Raw genomic sequence first — 18546 nt, 5'->3', positions numbered from 1 at the left:
CCAGTACAAATAAATAAAACGTGTATACACATGTTTGAAAAGTTTAGGCTATGAGGCTAAGTATAATGCTCCCAGAATGCTCTCTGATTATATGCAAATGAAGTGTCATTTAGAAAAATGTGTTGATGCATGCTAGTATTTCCCAAAAATATTTCTAATGGAAAATCAGTGTAACCATTTTCAACACGATTATGGGAAGCATGAAAACAAACAAACACTGACAAAGCCAACTGATCTGACATATTTTTATAAGTCTTTTAGTTTCATCAATGCGTGTCTTGTTTTGACATGGCTTTTGGAACACTTTATTGTTGTGGGAGCTACCAGGCCCTCAACATTGTAACAAACACTGGCAAAACCCCCCCAAAAAGTTTTTGAACTCTAAAAGCACACATTGCCACCAGCGGCATAACAAAGGCCTTGCAGCCGCCCTCCAGGGGGCCCCTTCAGCACAGCACCTGCCCTGAGTGAGTCTGGAGAGGGGGCTCCTCCATGTTCTTTGCAAAGGGGCACCCTCCAGTTTCGTTACATCACTGATTACCACTGTAGTTCCTGACACTGAACAAAACTACTTTGTGTGGCAATATGCTCCTTGTGGAAGAGCAGAATGCGATCACTCACAGTAAAGCCAGCCGAAAGAGAGAGAAATAGAAGTTTAATAAAAACAAAATGTCTTTGTTAACACCAGACCTAATTAGGGACCAAGACCCACATGCAGGTAGCTTTTTGCATGTTGCAAACAGCGACTTTCGCTGTTCGCGACATGCAAAAAGCACATTGTGATGCACAAACCCAGTTTTGCGATTCAGTAACCTGGTTATCGAATCCCAAAACGGGTTTACGACTCGCAATTAGTAAGGGGTGTTCCCTTCCTAATTGCGACTCGCAGTGCAATGTAGGATTGTTTTGTGACCGCGGGCGCAAACCAATCGCAGTTTGCACCCATTTCAAATGGGTGCTAACACTTTCGCAAAAGGAAAGGGATCCCCATGGGACCCCTTCCCCATTGTGAATGTCACTGTAAAAAAAAATTCAGAGCAGGCAGTGGTCCGCAATGAAATGAAAACGTTTCATTTTTCGTTTTTGTTATGCATCTCGTTTTCCGTTAAGGAAAACGGGCTGCATTACAAAAAAAAAAAAAAACTGCTTTATTGAAAAGCAGTCACAGACATGGTGGTCTGCTGTCTCCAGCAGGCCACCATCCCTGTGAGGGCTGCCATTCGCGAGGGGGGTCGCAAATTGCGACCCACCTCATGATTGTTCATGAGGTGGGCATTTGCGAAGCCCTTGCGAATCACAGATGGTGTCAGGGACACCATCCTACATTCGGATTTGCGACTCGCAATTTGCAGGTCGCAAATCTGAACCTACCTACATGTGGCCCCAAATTCTTAAAGAAAGTCACAAAAGTGCACCCATGGTATATGTCGTACCCTTATAAAATATTTGTGAACTGTATTTTAGCATGGGTAAATACAATGTGTAGATTTGCTTATGTAAAAATCTATTGAGCATTTGCAAGTTCATTTTCCCTCCAGCCACTTTCTTCCCAACCCTGGATGAAGTTCTAATTCTGCCACTGTCAGGAGTAAATGTCCAACCTTTCTTATTATGGGAAAATATTAGAGAGAACCTGGTAAAAATCTTTAAAACATGCATGTTAGTAGGTTTGCAGACTCAAAGGCATTCCAGCACTGGAACTATTGCTTACTGCTTCCTCCAGCCCCAGTATGCAGATCTGCAGAAAGGTGGCAAAATAAGGAAATTGCTACAGTAGGGATTGAAACTGCAAGTATTCAAGCCCTACTATGGTAGTAGCCCTGGCATAATCAGAGAGGCTATAATCAGAGCACTTACATAATGAGATTGCTGCCATAATTTGTCGCCACACTACATGGCACCAAAGGGACAAGTAGATCTTTTTACAGGACAAGTAGATTTGAGAAGCAACCTGTCCACTGGACAAGTAGATATTCTAATAAATTCCACACCCCTGATTAGGAAAAGCATTTAACATAGTTAATTTAATCCTTAACTTTTTGTTTAAGGTTCCCTTTGCCAGGTACTTGGCAATGAATAAAATTACCAATATTAAGCGTTACCAGGTTGCCAAAGTGTACCGACGAGATGACCCGGCCATGAGCAAAGGGAGGTACAGAGAGTTCTATCAGTGTGTGAGTATCCAGCGTGGGGGCAGCTGTGCAGTGCCACTGACCTTCTGGAGAATGTCTCGCGATGGTGGATGTAAAATAAATGGACAGCAGAATCCAACTCCGAGCACTATAGAGCTAGTTGAGTTAAACAGTGCTGTTCCAACCATCTGTCCATGGTTCATGGAATTAGTGTCACTGTTAAGATGTTCATTTGCAAACATGAAGAGCTAATCTACACTGAGGTGGCTTATGCTTTAATGAGTGCTTTATACGTTCGTACAGTTTTACTACTCAAATCATTTGTTTCTTGTTTGAAGACTGCGTAAGCTTTCATACTATAGCATTATTGCCCAGTTGTGTCAACCACAATGATTGTTCATTTACCAAACGTACATTATTAGCCCAAAATGTACTTAGAATCGTTCTCATCCAAGTAGAGAGCTACCTAACAGTCTTCTGTCTAGCTTTATCTTTTGAAATCCCATGAAGTGAAAACTTACCTGGAGGTCTTAATGGGGGTAGTGCAACCTAAGAAAATGGCTCCAGCACATCGAATAAAGCATTTTAAGGTCAAAGGAAACGGGCACCACTCCCCTAATCGGATGTGCACTATTACGTAAGAATGTCTCTTCATGGCTGGTCATAAATTCCAATTTCCTTTCTGTTGGAAAGTATATCAGCACCTAGAACCTAAATAAGGTCTTTCTCCAGGGTCAGATTGAAAAAAGAGATTATGGAGAAGGAGTTCATTCCAGTCGAACAAAGCAATTTAAATCTTGAGGATTCATTTAAGAAGGCTCCTGCTGACAAGCACCATGTTTGAGTATTTTGCACCGTTATGTTAATACAAAATTTAAACCACTCGAGTTTGCATTTCTTTGTATATGATTACAGCTTTGTTGTGTCTTTAAAAACGTCAGAGAGGTTCAGCCATAAAGAGAAGGACGGATGTCTGACAATTGATTTACAAATAAAGTCTAGAGACGTTAAATATGCATTTGTGTGTGTACAAACTGCCTACAATCAATAATGTTCATTAAGATGAAGGATGGCTGTAGAGGTTTACATGTTCTTACGGTAACCATTAACAAATAGGCAGTGCAGGGTTTCACAGTCTAGACTTGATAAATGCATCATACCAATTCCTGTTTTATTACTCCCAACTTTCCTTGACCCCAGTGTCTAATATTGATAAATTACTTCTGAACTGTCTGACAGGGTAACTATTACAATAGGAAGTTATCCTCAGATACAAATATAGAGTATTATTTGGAGTGGTCTGTGCTAAGAAAGGTATTCGTTTTCTTTTATAAACAATTTTTTATGTATTTTTTCTTAAAGAACAGGCAGTTTAAATTTCATAAAAGTCAAATATAAGAAAAGAGCAAATGAGTACAAAGTTTTTTTTGTGGTTTGGACGTTGCAGCGAGGCAAGCTGAGCAATTAGTATCCGGGCCAAGAATAGTGCATCAAACATTCTGTACATAAAATAATCATTCAGTGGATCTCATATTTTGTGCTGTTTTGCCTGGCATCCTCTTGCTTTCTAGATTGTCTCCTCTGACCTCAAACATTAATCCATCTCCCACCTCTAAATTTCCAGTGATGCACCCTCGTCAGCTTGCTAGGAGCAATGATATATCGCTTGGACAAGAGGAAACCTAAGCCCACCAGTTACCTCACCATTCCTCCATTACGCTCAGGTATCCTAACTTAGGGCAGCCCCAATCCTGTCCAGGGTGAACTCCAATGTTCCCGTCCTCTACAATCTTTTAAAACTACAGCAAAGTCCATTGAAGTATTTTAAATGGATCAAACAGGTGTGGATAGCCACCTTTTTAGGGTTGAGCCTGCGCTAGCATGCGCTTGCACATGCGTATCGCTTGCGAGACGCTTTAGTAGTTAGAAAAGGGCTTGCTGCCCCGTCCATGTCACATCAGTGTCTTTGGTTCATGGGCTTGCCTTTTAAAATCTGCTTGCTTTCATTAGGGGAAGGAATGCATACGTCATGCCTCTTCCGGTGGTTAGCCCTCCTCGAGCGCAGCGACCAAGTACTGAAAACATAAGAGGCTCGCTGTTTTCCGTCTGGTTTGGGGACTACTTTTTATCTTTTTTCGCAGCGCGATCTCGCTTGGCAGAAGTCGAGCGCTTTGCATGACATCGACCATGTTACATAGTTAATTGCACGTTTGCTGGTTACGTAGATAATTGCACTTTTGCCAATAGGTTTCACTATGAGTTAACTGTAGCAGCGCGATCACGCTCTTTTTTAAAAAAAAATTCCCCATTTAATGTGGCAAGAAAAGTCCGTTTGGGAGTTTACAACTGCTAATAGCTCTAACTCAGAGAAATGTGAGACCCGTTGCATTGCAAATGCTTGTTTCCATTTGCATTAAGTTGGCCTCCCATTGGATTCACAGCCCAGTGAAGAGGCATTGTAATGTATTCTGCAGTTGCCTCCCCATGTAATACTCTCTCATCACTCTATAGTCCTTCCCTAAACGTGATGAGGGTTTGTTTCATACTTTTGTGGCCACGTGATCCCTGCGCATGAACACAGTCACCTCTTTGTTTCATGTTCCATGATGACGCTCAGAGTGGCGTTTTTGTCTCTGCCCATTGGAAGACTTATCGGGAAGACAATTCCGGTCTAGTGCTCTAATGAAGACTTTCTTCTGCTTCTCATTGTACTTCGCAGAAGGCCGGGATGTTAAGGGAGTGGTAAATCTGTAAGGTGCACCCTCTATAACCAGTGTTTGAAGAGTTGTCTTTGCCCGATAGAGTTTTCCTTGACAGCACGGCAAAGGCTGTCCAGTTCTGTTCCAAGGCATGCCGCAACTGGAGGTAATTGTAAAATAGTGATTTGTGTGGTTTGGAAATTTGTACATTATCTTGAAAAACGTTGTGGCTACCTTTCCACACATCACTCAGTTTCAGAATCCCAATAAGGTTTTATGATCCAAAGGCCTGTCGCCGTGCAGTGTGCTAGGCCGATTCCCTGTCATAAATGTGTCTTCTGTGTTAGTATACCTTCCCATTTAATTCAGTGGATCTGACAGAAACGAGGGAGGACTGGTCCCTCAAGTAGATCCAGCTCCAACCAAAGGGCAGATCATCTCTCGTACAAAAAGCACAGCCATTCACGACATGGAGGAGTAGTGCAGGCAGTTTGTATGGCAGTGATGTCCCTCTTACTGTTGAGGAGCTCGTTGCATACTGTGACCTCCCTCCGGGACTCATCACTCATATGAATCCTGGTCACACACTAGTGAGACATATAGCAAGAACAAAACATGCACTTCTCAATTCAGTCTCTACACGGGATGGGGGCAGGCAGACACCTAACGCGTTGGCTAGCTTCCTCTCTCCGCACACATGCCCTGCCACACTGTCCATATTGCGTCCGCACTTGGACACCGAAATGGGTGCTCCCTGCGCAGACAAGGAGTGATAGGCCATGCTGGTATATACTGCACATTATCCCGTACCTCCTGCTTCAAGCTGATCCAATATTTTCTATTGTTTAGGGTTTACCTCACTCTCCACAGAATAAACAAATACTTCCTCCACGTTGAAGCTGCCTTCCCCCAATGTCACACCCCAGACGCAGCCTTCCTAAGCATGTTCCAGGTGTGCCCTCCCACAATACTGGCTAGGCATGACAACACACCTGGTGCGCTGCATGGGCCACACCTCACTGCACACCTGGGAGATATGCTTCCTGGGATTGATGCCCAGTACAAAGAAAAACAAAGCAGTGGCCTTCTTCATAGACCTGGCCCTTGTTCTGGCCCTCAGGTGGAAGTCACCCCAACTACCTCCTTTCTAGGCTTTGACACTCTCAAATGGGCGCTTGGGCACAAGCCGAGAGCACGGCTTTGCATAGTGAGGACACAAGGGGGCTTTGCAAATACCCAATCTCTGGCAGTTAGGATGCATTGGTAGCGGAACTGCATGCAGGCCTGAAGACAGGCGAGCAGCACCTCCAGCCTGTTACTACTGCTGCCTGCACACATCCCACAGGTTGCACCCGGCACACACACCCCACCATGGCTTAGGTCTGTGCACCTGTGAGCACGTTTACACATTTCTCCACTGTTGCATTGTTTCTCCGGGCACAAGTGTCGAGCACGGGCAGTTGTGCTTTTGGTAACTCCAGCTTTGCTTAGTTTGTTTTATGGCTATTGAATCGATGTTTATATGTTGAAGTTACATCACACTAGTTGCTTCCCACGACACAGCTACACCCTGGGCACATTGAATTGTACTATGTAATTGTGTGCAATACTGAGGTACATAATCTGATGTATAGCGAATGTGCAAGATGTAGTGTATGCCGTAAATTGCCTGCAAATGTTAAAGAAAAATGCCAGATGCCAATAAAAAGATTAGAAAAAAAAAAAAAACACAGCAGAGACAGGCCCTGTAAATGCATAAGGTAATCTACTCTTTATGTAAAATAAATGGGCTTGAAAGCTGAGGCACTCCAAAGAGAAGGATCACACTGGTAAATGGATGATAAAGCAAATAGGTATGGACAGAATATATCTAATATTTTGGACGTCTTCAATAGCCATTGATTTTGAACATAGCAGTCATACATTGTTACTTTAGCTGAGCTGGCTTTTATTCTACCATTGTTTTCCTTTAGGAAGGATTAATGGATAGCCTACGGGAGGTTATTTGTGGTAGTGAATGCTCTGAATGTGTGTTCCAGGTTTTGTTTTAGGTCTGGCTTGATAGCACAGCTCTCACTTTACCTTATGTGATCAATGGAAAAAACAAGATTTCAGGACCAACAGCATATGCCCGTAGGTTGTTTGCCTTGAGTACATAATTTGATGGGACAGAAATTGTATGCTTCATTTGAAAAATAGTGTTTGTATTGCAGTGTTTGCCATGTGGGAAAGCTTTTGCTCAACACAGCAGATCTGAGTTGGTAATACAAACAAGTTTTTGATCAGGCCATATGCCTTATCTGTTTACAATGAAAAGTGCTAACAAATGCAAAAGGCCTGACCTATTTTCTGTGTAAAAATCATATGTAAAGGCGAATAGGCTTCATTACACTGTGTTAAAGCTTCAACATAGGTATTTTTATAGAGAACCTCCTAGATTATACCAAGGTTTTTAGTGTTTGTAACTCCCTGTGGCAGTCCCTAGGGCGCACAATTTGCTCTTTGAGAATCCTTGTACTGTCATTTTAGAAAAAGGCTCTATATTGTTTTGCCAGTTGTAATTTTGTTCATATTTATCATTTTATGTCTGTCTGCCAAAAGTTGCCTTGTGGGAAGTTTTAAATAGAATAGAGTTGCCTGAGTTGGTTATGATGACAAGCCAGTGAAATAGGATACTGGATAATTAGAAGATGTCAGAGACTAAAAGTCTAATCTTTTTGTTATGACAATTTGCAACAAATTTAGTAGGCCCGACATTTATTATGAAAATAATATGTTAAATCCAGTAGGCTCGTAATTATGGACTGTTGATGTAATCTGTTAAATCCTGTAGACAGGTACTTGATCCACACAGATTGCTGTACTGGGCAAGGGTTTTATTATTGGTTTCCCCTGATGGTTTCCCACTCTGAGGACCATGCAAGTAGAAGACTTGCACTTTGATGATCCTTGTTAACCCTCTTAGAAGGGGTTTAATTTTGATTTGGCAATTGTAGTTTTATGTAGATACATATCATTTTTTCAGTGTGTACCACCTGGTTACTTTGTGAGAACATAAGCAGAATTCAGAAGTCTTGAGCGTGTTATGTTGACAAGGCCATGGTAAAGGGCATCAGCCTAATAGTTTCTTATTTAACTTTATATCACATTTCATAGGTCTGATTTATTTATTATAAATACTTATGACAAAGGGAGCAAGCTTGACTGATGTATTGTAAAAAGTGTTTAACATCAATTGACCTCTAAAGGTGGAATGCCATAACCTTATGTTAAAAGTTGTATATAGATATTTTGTTTAATATAGAATGTCACAGATTACCGTAGTAGGCAGGGGTTTCGGTGTTGGTTGCCCCCTCGTACTTAAACTTGCAGTTGACGATATGCAAGGTGATAATCCTCATTAGGCCCTGTTGTCTATTCGTTTGCCAACTGTAATTTTGCTTATATGTGTAATTTTATGACTGTTCCTGATGGTTGCCAGTGTTGATGCTTCAATAAAAAATTAAGAGGGTTAATGGATAGGATCGATACTGTTGGAAACTTCATACGACTAAGGGCACCACCGTGGCTTACTTCGACTACCGCAAGCCTGTTGGGATCAGTTATCCTGGCGGAGGCTGCGGTCACTTCACAGTCCAACCGCTAGGATCATAATCTGGTGGTCAGACTACCAGGAGTGCGGGGTCCGACCACCACAGCGAGTTTGGCAGTCCATGGACCGCCAAACTTGTAATGAGGCCCTAAGTCCTCGTGTCAATTATTTTTTTGTAAACTCTTTCAATTAATTTTGCTAATCAGTCAACAAGTGTAATAATCGAAGCATTCGTCCAGTTTACACTTCAAGCACGGCAGTTAACAATATGATTTCAAGAGTTGTCAGCCTTTCTGTGTGGAGACATCATGCCAAGAAGAAACATTGTCTCCCATAGTGTAGAACACAGCAGTGCATAGGTCCCTCCCCACCTTCCGCATCCACCCCCACAGTCTCCATGGCCCCAACAGGAACGCCAGCTGCCCCATATTTACTTCCATTTCTGTGGGCAGCCCTTGCTGTGTTACACCACTTTTTCTGCCCGCTGGCATCAGTCAATGTCAGCCTCCCAGTCCGTGACCCTGGGGGGGAAGGGCTGTAGGTGTTCCCCATGCACTCTCTACATTTCGTTTAACCACCCATGCACCCACTACCAGCCAGAGTGTTTGATATCGAGGACACACTGTCTCGCCCTCGATGTTCAGTAATAGCCACTTTGTGCCTAGCGAGTCCTCCAGGTTGTGCACCCCGGCCATTATTTGCACCACATCTGCCCAGAATGTCTGGATGATCGGGCCTGGTGCCAATTATTGAAAATCTTCACAAGACAATAATTGAAGTTAAAAGCATGAAGGCATAGTCAAATAGAGGATTATTTGAGAAAGCCAAAAGTCAATAGTGGGGAATTTGCAATTCTAATAAGTCAAAGTCATGTGATGCAAGAGGGTTAACCAAAGATCTACCACCAGTGTAAGCGAACAAAAGAACCAAAGTATAATTCAGCAAGATGACTGACAGAGTCTGCCTCCAAACAAAGAGCCATAAAGGCTAAGTATAAATCAAATGACAGACTAGCACAGAGTCTGTACAGTTTGAAAAGCAAGAAAACTCTGCCACATATCACAAAACCATAATTGTTTATAGGATTTTGCACAGAAAACACACACACAACGTGGTGTGAAATGCCATTATGGGGATGAATTTACCAATGACTTTTGGAACACACAAAATGCATCAAATAAGGTACATCTAGTAAACACCTATGTACGTAAAACATAATAATAGTTTTTGCTTACATAAGAAATGCTATTGCGTTTATGTAACTTAACACACAATAACACATTCAGAGCATGAATGTCTCTCGCGACCAAGCCTAGGCAAAGTGCAGTGAATATTACAACAACTGGAACATCCTGAACATGGCTTCTTTCAAAGAAGGCAAATGAATACATTTATATTTTATCAACAAACTGGCACCATGGGGAGATCTTCTATTTCACTTATTTTTCTCAAATGGCAAAGTACACAGCACACACGCATAGCACGGTGTATTCACTTAAAGTAAAAGTGCACCTTTCATTCTACAAGGATGAATTATGTCAATGCAAGCACTCTGTGGCCTAGTAATGTCACCTTAGGCACATCTAAATTAAGCATTAAAACACTTCTACACCAGCTAATATGCAAAAGAGGAGGCCTTTGTGTGTTATGGCAACAAACCAATGAAGGCAATATTCTTGATTAGTTCAGTGGGAAAAGTTATGTCAGATGCTGCGTGTCTGATATTTATTATTATGGAAAGTTACAGCAAAGATAGTAGGTCTGACATAAGCATTGTAAAATGTATTTATTAAAGCATATATGGCTTTAAGGATGGATTGTTATTGGAGTGTGTTGAAACCTGCAGACTAATATTTCGTTACATAGAATTACATAGATTAATTTAGGAATTTGGGCTTTTAGTCTTGGTTACCCCCTCAGATAAACCCTTTGGGTTAGAAGATTAGTTCTCTGGTAACCCCTTTTAGACCTTATGTGGGATAGTGTGTGCCAAGCCCTTATAAAACAAGTATTTGCAAAACCAGTAGGGCTGGTATTGGTTTCTAGAGCTAGCCTTTTGGCTTTGTCAGTTTTTGTTTTTTATTGCTTTTGTGAAACTTTGTTTTTGAGGAGGTACTGAGCGCTCGGCTATATAAAAAATAATATTGTTTAGAAGCAAAAATATTTTTTGTCACAAAGCACACTTTGGGCTTATTATTAATTCAGCGGATGGAAAAGCCTGTCTGCCGAAGTCTCGACAGGTAGTCTGCCACCAGTCTGGCAGCCTTCCCTCCGGGCCCATTATGAGTTTCCCGCTGGCCCAGCGGGAAACAGCCTACAGCATTGTCTCCGGCGCGTATTAGAGCCGGCAGAAACGCTGTAGTGCATAGGGTACACCAGTAGCAGTGTTTTCTGTCTGCCAAGCAGACAGTGAACACTGCGACAGGGCTGGCCAGGGGGGCCTCTGCACTGCCCACGCCGAGTGCATGGGCGTGCAGAGGCATCACTGGGCCCGCCTGCCCCCGTCTCCGCCAGCCTTTTCATGGCAGAGTTACCACCATGAAATCACTGGCAGAGAAGGGGTCCGTAATCCTGGTGGATTAGGACCGCCAGCACCGCCAGGCGGATGTGAAGTTGCAATCTGCCGGTCCGACCGCGGCACCACCACTGCGGTTGTAATATGGTGCTGCGGTCCGACCACCACCACGTCCGGTTTGTAATGAGGCCCTTCGTCATAGCAGTCTCTTGTAGTTACGAAAACTACTTTATGTTCATGTGCTTTCTGGGAAAGAGCTCAATGCTGTCACTCACAGTGAAGTTAGTCAATGGCCGAAATAGCCTGACCCATTCCCTGTACTGTTTGCTGTAGTGGACAGAAGAAAAATTTAAATGGCACAAAAAGAGACCAATGGATGAAGATGAATAGCTGAAAATTCTTATAAGTCACTATGCCAGACTAAAACAAATAACTCTATACACATACATATGCACAGAAAGGATCTTTGGAAGTGCCCTTCTTAGCCTTTTTGTGTTATTCTTTTCCTGCTTTTTCCCATGACAGCATACACCATGGAGCAATCACTTTCAGCCCATTTCTGCTGTTGCCTCTGTTGTCCTGTGGGTAATAGCATTTCTCCTGATCAGATGTGCACATCTAGCTGACTGACTTTTAGTTTTCCATTTTTCCCTTTTATAGGCTCACTTAAATTTCCTGTAGCTCCCCAGACAGTTGTTCTAGGGTGCTCGCTTGCCCCTTGTTTTGTCTACAGTCAACTACATCTTGTGTGGACACTTTCAAAACTGAGTAGCCATCTTGGAATATATTGTCTATAGTGTAGCATTGTTTTACTTTCCAGGTTGGCCACTACATTTATAAGCATTATGTTGGCCACCTTGGCTTAGAACAGTGATACAGTATAAACATTAGTATTTACATTTTTCTGCCAAGTGCATTGTTTGAGAGGCTACGTTACAGTGGTATTGTACATAGTGTATCATTGTTTTTACTGCTGGAAGATGGACAACATGTTGCTTCTAAATGTTACAGGTATGTTGGAACTTTCCAACAATGATACACTATGTACAATACTACTGCAAAATGGCCAATCACTGCTATGCTGAATTTTACTTTTGTATTTGCAGGCGTGTTCCTGCCAAAATTAAGTGGCAGCGTGTTTTCTTTTTTTTTTCCTTTTAATTTATCACCCATGTGCTAGTGGAAGCTTGTCTGTTTTATTGTAGGTAAGTAAGTGTGTAATGCAAGAATGAGTCAGTGGGCAGATGAATGGATCCTTGAGTGTATAGGAGTGTAAGAATGTGTGACCGAGTGCATGCATGATGACTTAGTGAGTTCCTAAACTCATCATGGTCTAGATAGACAATTTAATTTATAAGCCAGGCGATTGTCACTGCTTATTTTCACTCTGTGTCTGTCTGTGGAGTGCCCCTGTCTTTACCCGATTAAGCTCAGATTTTTAATTCCTGTCAGGTGCTTTATGCATATTGCCTGATAAAGGTCCACCCCATCCCCTTGAATCAGGGACATTGTCTTCAGTCTACTTAGTACTTGGGTAGAGGGGGTTGTTTTAAGGGATCCCCTGTAATGTGATTTGGATAGTTAGCCTTGCATAGTTCAGGAAATGTAGACAGTAGATTCTGGCTTTTCCAAATGTATGTATTGTCTCCCCTTCATCTATATTACACATTGTATGAAGATCTGCTTCTATCCAGTTCCCCTGCTCCTAGCCTCTGGGAGTATTTTCCTAGACTCCTTGAGTTCCCACAGTATGGCTTTTCCCAGAATGGCATCTTCTTATCACCAACATGGTCATAAGTCACTGTTATTCCCATGTATTTTTGTTCTGTGTTTAGTGCAGTTGGTGCATAAGCCAGAAACGGCAATAAAACACCCCCAGTATCCAAAGCATACATGATACCAATTCTGTTGGGTTGCTCAAGTATACCAGTGGGTCATTGGTATAATCTGACATTGCACGAGAGCATCACCTATCTTAATCTCCCCATTAATTCAGTCTTTTCCTGCTTACTGTGCCAATGGCTCCATTGCAAGAGCGAATATAGCAGCTTTAGTGGGCATCCCTGAAAGGTACAATGTTTCAGTGCCTGGCTACCTGGTATATATTTTCCTGTTTTAACTTGTGCTGATGGTCTGTAATGTACGAATCATATCCTCTCATTTTGTAGGTGCCTAAACTATAGTTTTTGAGAACCTGAAAAGAAACTGCCTTCCTATTATGTCAAATGGATTCTCGCTATCTTAGGCTGCCACTGTGTCTTTTACCTCCGCTGCATCGAGGGAATGTTGTATGTGTGCCAATTTGTCCAGATTTTGATAATGTTAAGTTCTGGAATGAGCCCCGGCTGCTCTGGAGCTACTTCTAGCATGAGATTGGCCAGTATGCCACAAAGTATTTTAGTATTGACTGGGATCTTTGATAATCGTATACATGATCAACAGTCTTGTGGCTCTTTTCCTAATGTAGGGACCAGTAATACGAATGCCTATCTCATATTCTTGATAAAATTCTGTCCTGAAGCCATCTACGGTTGGGGGGTTTCAAATGTTTCATATGTTTTAGTTAGGCTGACAACTCCTCTCTGGTTAGTGGGGTGTCTGATGTCTTTTTGCACCAACATTAAGGTATCAGGTCTGCTTCTGTAAAGTAGGCTGTGGTGTGACCTTTGAAGTAGCCACTGAATGCTTTATTTAATCCTATTTGTGTATTTTGTAATCACCATTTATTATCCCTTATGTTCAAGAATAATTGTTCTCTTTTGTGTTCTTTCTCTAAGAGCCATGCAAGCAATCTACCTGCCTTATTTATTTCCTTGAACAGTTTTTGCCAGTGGGTAGTGAGTGAGCATTTATTCAGTCTATCATTTTTATTGGATATTTGTTTTTATCACCACACTTGTCTATTAAATTTTGATCTGTGTACTGCTTCTTTCTATAAGGCTGTCATCTACTTTCGGTCTTAACAACGTCCCATTCGACGTGGCTGACTCCTTGTTTTTGTGAAAGTATTAGACCACAGTTTGTCGAATGTCTTTGCCAAAGATTGCATCTGTTAGTGCCGTTGCTCTCCGATTCCAAATAGGTACTCTAGGTTTAATATGTTGTTAAGTATATACAAGATACTGAGGTGTAAGTAGTAGTCATCTAAGCATCGTTCTGCCAGTTCACAGAATATAAATATATAGTCTCTCCTCCTGTAAAATTTGTATGGTGGTAAATAGAAAGAATAAAGTGTGTCTTGGTGAGGGGGGGGGGGGCTAATGCTTTTCCCATATATCTTCTAAGTCCAGTATGATGTCATTGTCTCTTTAATTTGTGTTGTTAGCCAATATGCCTGTCCAGATTTAAGTGTTTGTCCAATTCTCTAGATATTGCATTGTTAGTTTTCTTGCCCATATAATTGGGGTGTATAGCCAGGAAGTTATAACATCCAGACGGTCAGGGAGGAGTATGAGGAGTAATGCATCAGTGCTGTACTTCCTATATATGTCAAGTATCTCCTTTTTATACTGCTGTGCCTTTAACGGTCTTGCCACTCTTGTGTACTCTCCAGCAATTGCATGTTGTACCTCCTATATATGTTACGTATCTCCTATTTATACTGTTGTGCCTTTAAGGATCTTGCCTCTCGTGGCCTCTCCTATAATTGCACGCGTAGTAAGAGTGCTACACTCGAGCGGCTTAGAATGATGAGCATTCTTATAGTGGAACTGGTTTAGTTTTAATGTTGTTTTGTCTTGTGAACTCATTGTATTGTGCTTTGAATGCAAGAGCTCTCTTGGTGTAGCGTGTGTATCAGTGGAGTTCGTTTCCTAGTGGCTTACTGAGGCTCAGATAGCACTAGCTGTGGGCTCTGTTTTAGACTAAAATAATTAATCTTACCAGTCTTGGAGCATCATTTACCCTTACTAATTTGCATGCACCATTGGCCCTTTCCATTTTCTGTCACATTTACATTTACATTTGCCTATTGGAGAGGGCTGTGCTTGCTACTTGGTGTTTGGTGCTGTTTTTATAATTTTTCAACTCATGTACAAATTGTGGGTGTGGGAGAAGCCATAAGTTTGTACATCCCAAAATATTACCTTAATAACTTGCCCACTGGTTATTGAATCTGAGACTGTGCTCAGTTTCATGAGGCAATGCATCATGAATTAAGGCACCTTGCAATATATCAAAATACAGTCAACTATTTAAAGGCCCACTCAGTGATTGAGTTCTGGATCACAATAAAATGTAAATGATTTATTTTAAAAAGTTTAGGTGCAGAACAGAGTTAATAATGCAAATCATGAAGTCAGTGTCATTAAGGTTTCTCAGAATAGGATATTACAGAAAAACGTGCAAATCAAAATATTGTAAGCCCCAAGTGAGCAGCAAAATCGTTAAGGAATTGGCCAGCTCCCCAATAGCCTCCAAAATTAATTGAGAAAGTTCCACTCTACTCCATTCTGTGCCACTCTACACGACCCTATGCCACTCCACACTATGACACTCTACTCCACTCTGTACAACTCCCTCTATGCAGCTCCACGACACTCAGTTCCACTTTGCCACTCCATTCTACAACACTCCACTCCACTCTGACACACTACGCCCCTCCGCTCTACGCCATTCTGTTCCACTCCACTGTACACCACTCTGTTCTGCTCCACTCTACCCCACCCTATTCCACTCTACTCCGCTCAGTCTATGTCACTCTGTTTCGCTTCACGAAACTCCTCTATTTCGCATTACTCCACTCTGTTCCACTGTACTCTGCTCCACAAAACTCCACTCTACAACAGTCAGCTCTACTGCACTCCACGCCGCCCTCCTGTACACCACTAACTGTTAGTCATGCTGAACAGCAGCTATGCTGGTGTACAACATGGCTAAAACACGTTGTCAAAGCCAATAGCTCTTGCATAGACGAGGCATTTTGGCTTTGTCAATGCTTGTTGTGAGATACTAGCATTTTGGCAGAGCCCAATTAATCCGTAAAACTTATCACCACTTTAGGGTAACATAAGGATGGCTTAAAGCGCTGAATAAATGTGTGCAGGTATTTGGCAGCTTTTTAAAAAATAGTAAACTGTATGCAGAACTCCCAAGATACATTTGTTTAAAATAGTTTTGCTTTCATTCTCTATTTAATAAAAGAAGAACATGGTACACTAGCAAACAACTAACGATAAAAGAAAGTGACAGGCAGATGTTTTTACTTAAATTGATTTATTTAAATTTGGATCATAAATGTTTATTCATATTTTTTTCAAAGGTCAAAATAGCTCTCCTGGGGAATCATACATTTGACCAATAGAGAGTGTTGTCTCACTAGTGTATTATAGATCAGAAGAATGCACAGTATGCCACAATGAACCTACCACTGGGTGAAACCTATTATTATAGCACTACAGCTTTTGGCAATTTATTTATGACAACAACATTCTACCTTACTAAGTAAATGATGACACTTCTATAAGATGGCAAATATGTGCCCATGCTGGAATACAAAGGTAGAAGATGCCTGGGTTCAGAAGGAATCTCAATAATGGCTGCTGTGGTGCTTGGGTTAGTAGTCAGCACTGCAGCACTGGTGAAATAATGTCTGAGAGACCCTTGCTAGAAATCTTTATCCCCTCTTGAACTGTTTTTAGGCATTTTTTGGTGTAAAAAAGTTTCTTTCATAAGATTGTCATTCAAAAAGGGCTTGTCCTAGAAAACGCATCTTGCAGAGCTAATGGAAGTGCCTTGTTTGTGATTGATTTATGTAGATTGTCATATCCTAATGTGTCCTTCAGGATTTTGACATTGCTGGAAAGTATGACACCATGGTCCCAGATGCGGAATGCCTGAAGATTGTGCATGAGATCCTAAGTGAGCTGCAATTGGGCGACTTTCTCATTAAGGTAATCCTCTCATATTCCTTTTTGCCTTACAGAAAATGTTTTTAATTTAGGAGGGTCATCTTAAATGAGAACCTTATTGTGTGTGCCGTTCCATTGAGGCCAAGCACAGTAAGCAAGAAGTAATGGGATTGGGGATGCAGAATATGTAATTGAGACATTATTAGAAACTAGCTATGACTAGTTAGTGTTTATCTAGCACAAACCTAGCAGTAGAGTGATGTACATCAAATAGGGTTGGGTGAAAGTTTAAGATCGTGAATATAATACCAGGGGAATAGAAAGGGGAAAAATAAAGTAACTGTACATAATCTACAGCATAATATAACAAATCTTTGGAAAGCCAGTAGGTCTCGCCTTTGGGACCTATTGGCTTTGCTGATGGTTTTTAGCAATGCTGTGCAGCGTGAGTAAAGAGGGAACAAAAAAGGGCGATATGATGCAGCTGTGTCAATTTGTAGGTGCATGCACCATGCTCACACTTGCCTACAAAATGCACTGTGACTTTTTTAAATTTATTTACTGATACTAGTTGGATTTCCAAATTTAAAAAAAGGAGTGAAAATATACTTGTTTAAAAATTGGGTGGGTGAAGCAACAAAGATAGCAAGGATGGAGTCAACTCTGAAGGTGGAGGGAGAAGTACATCAGACGGGTGAGAGAGAGCAATGTGGAGGGTGGTGAACAGAAGCACACAGGCAAGAGTGAGCGCAACATGGAAATGCGAGCAAGCATATGAGTGACAAAGCAATGCAGCTGGAGAAGCACACACTGGTAAGCCCAAATTAAAAGGGATGGGGGAGAAGCAAATGCACTAGAGCCACATGGAGCGCTGCGGAGGAGAGAAGAGAAGTAAACAAGGGAGACAGTGAAAAACATATGCATTTCATGGAGTGATTAATGAAAAAGAAAAAAGGAGTGTCTGACAAGTAAACAGTGAAAGGAAACAAGTAATGAGGTCATGTTCTAAGGGAGGGACAAACAGAAGAGGAAGGAAAGCCCACGCAACCAGTCTAAGAAGCAGGATTGACTGCATTCATAAATTGCTTTTTTAAAAGCAAGGCAGTGAAATATGAAGTATATTCAAATGTGAATGTGTCTGGCAAGCACTCATCCCAGGGTTCACAACAATATTCTACCACAGAGTTCCTTCTCAATGTTAGCACAATGATTTCCATAGAAAAGGCCAACCAGTCAATAGATGGCTAAAGACAAGATGGAAATTTTCTTAATCTTTGAGATGACTTAGCTTTACTAGATACGTCTATGCATAGTTTCAGGCAACAACAAGTTATTCAAGAGTAAAAACACACTGGCCACAAGTTTCTATGGAAACAACAATCAAATAATGAGTTGAAAATTGTTGTTAAAATATGAAGGCCTACTACAGGAATTGAGGGTGGTGGTGTTTCGTCGTCGTCTTGGTGGTGGTGTTGTCGTCCTGGTGGTGGTGGTAGTGTCAGTCGTCGTCGTCTTAGTGGTGTCGTCGTCCTGGTGGTGGTGGTGTCCTGGTCCACACATGGCAGCTACTTGGAGAGGTCCATGAATGTATAGGGGAAGAGGAATGACTTGTGAAATCCTACTCATGGGATAGTAGGTACTGAGCCAATAGGCTCCTTCAGGGATTCCTGGGGGGCACACATTCACCATAAATGTTACTTTTCTGTCTGACCCTAACAGTGACAGAATTACATTAAGTGCAAGCTATGTTATCTGAAAC

General features: G+C 41.7%; 1 protein-coding gene across 1 annotated transcript in view; it reads left to right on the top strand.

The window, feature by feature from the left end:
* Positions 1-18546, top strand: part of LOC138245655 (histidine--tRNA ligase, cytoplasmic-like) — a 119554-nt gene that overhangs the window by 36134 nt on the left and 64874 nt on the right. The window contains exons 5-6 of the mRNA XM_069199402.1: positions 2049-2174; positions 16722-16829. Coding sequence (XP_069055503.1) covers positions 2049-2174; positions 16722-16829 — 234 coding nt within the window. The remainder of the gene's footprint in view (positions 1-2048; positions 2175-16721; positions 16830-18546) is intronic.

This window comes from Pleurodeles waltl, chromosome 7, assembly GCF_031143425.1.
Source record: "Pleurodeles waltl isolate 20211129_DDA chromosome 7, aPleWal1.hap1.20221129, whole genome shotgun sequence".
NCBI classification, from domain to species: Eukaryota; Metazoa; Chordata; class Amphibia; order Caudata; family Salamandridae; genus Pleurodeles; species Pleurodeles waltl.
Note: the sequence above shows the minus strand (reverse complement) of the source record. Positions and strands in the feature narration are given on the sequence as shown.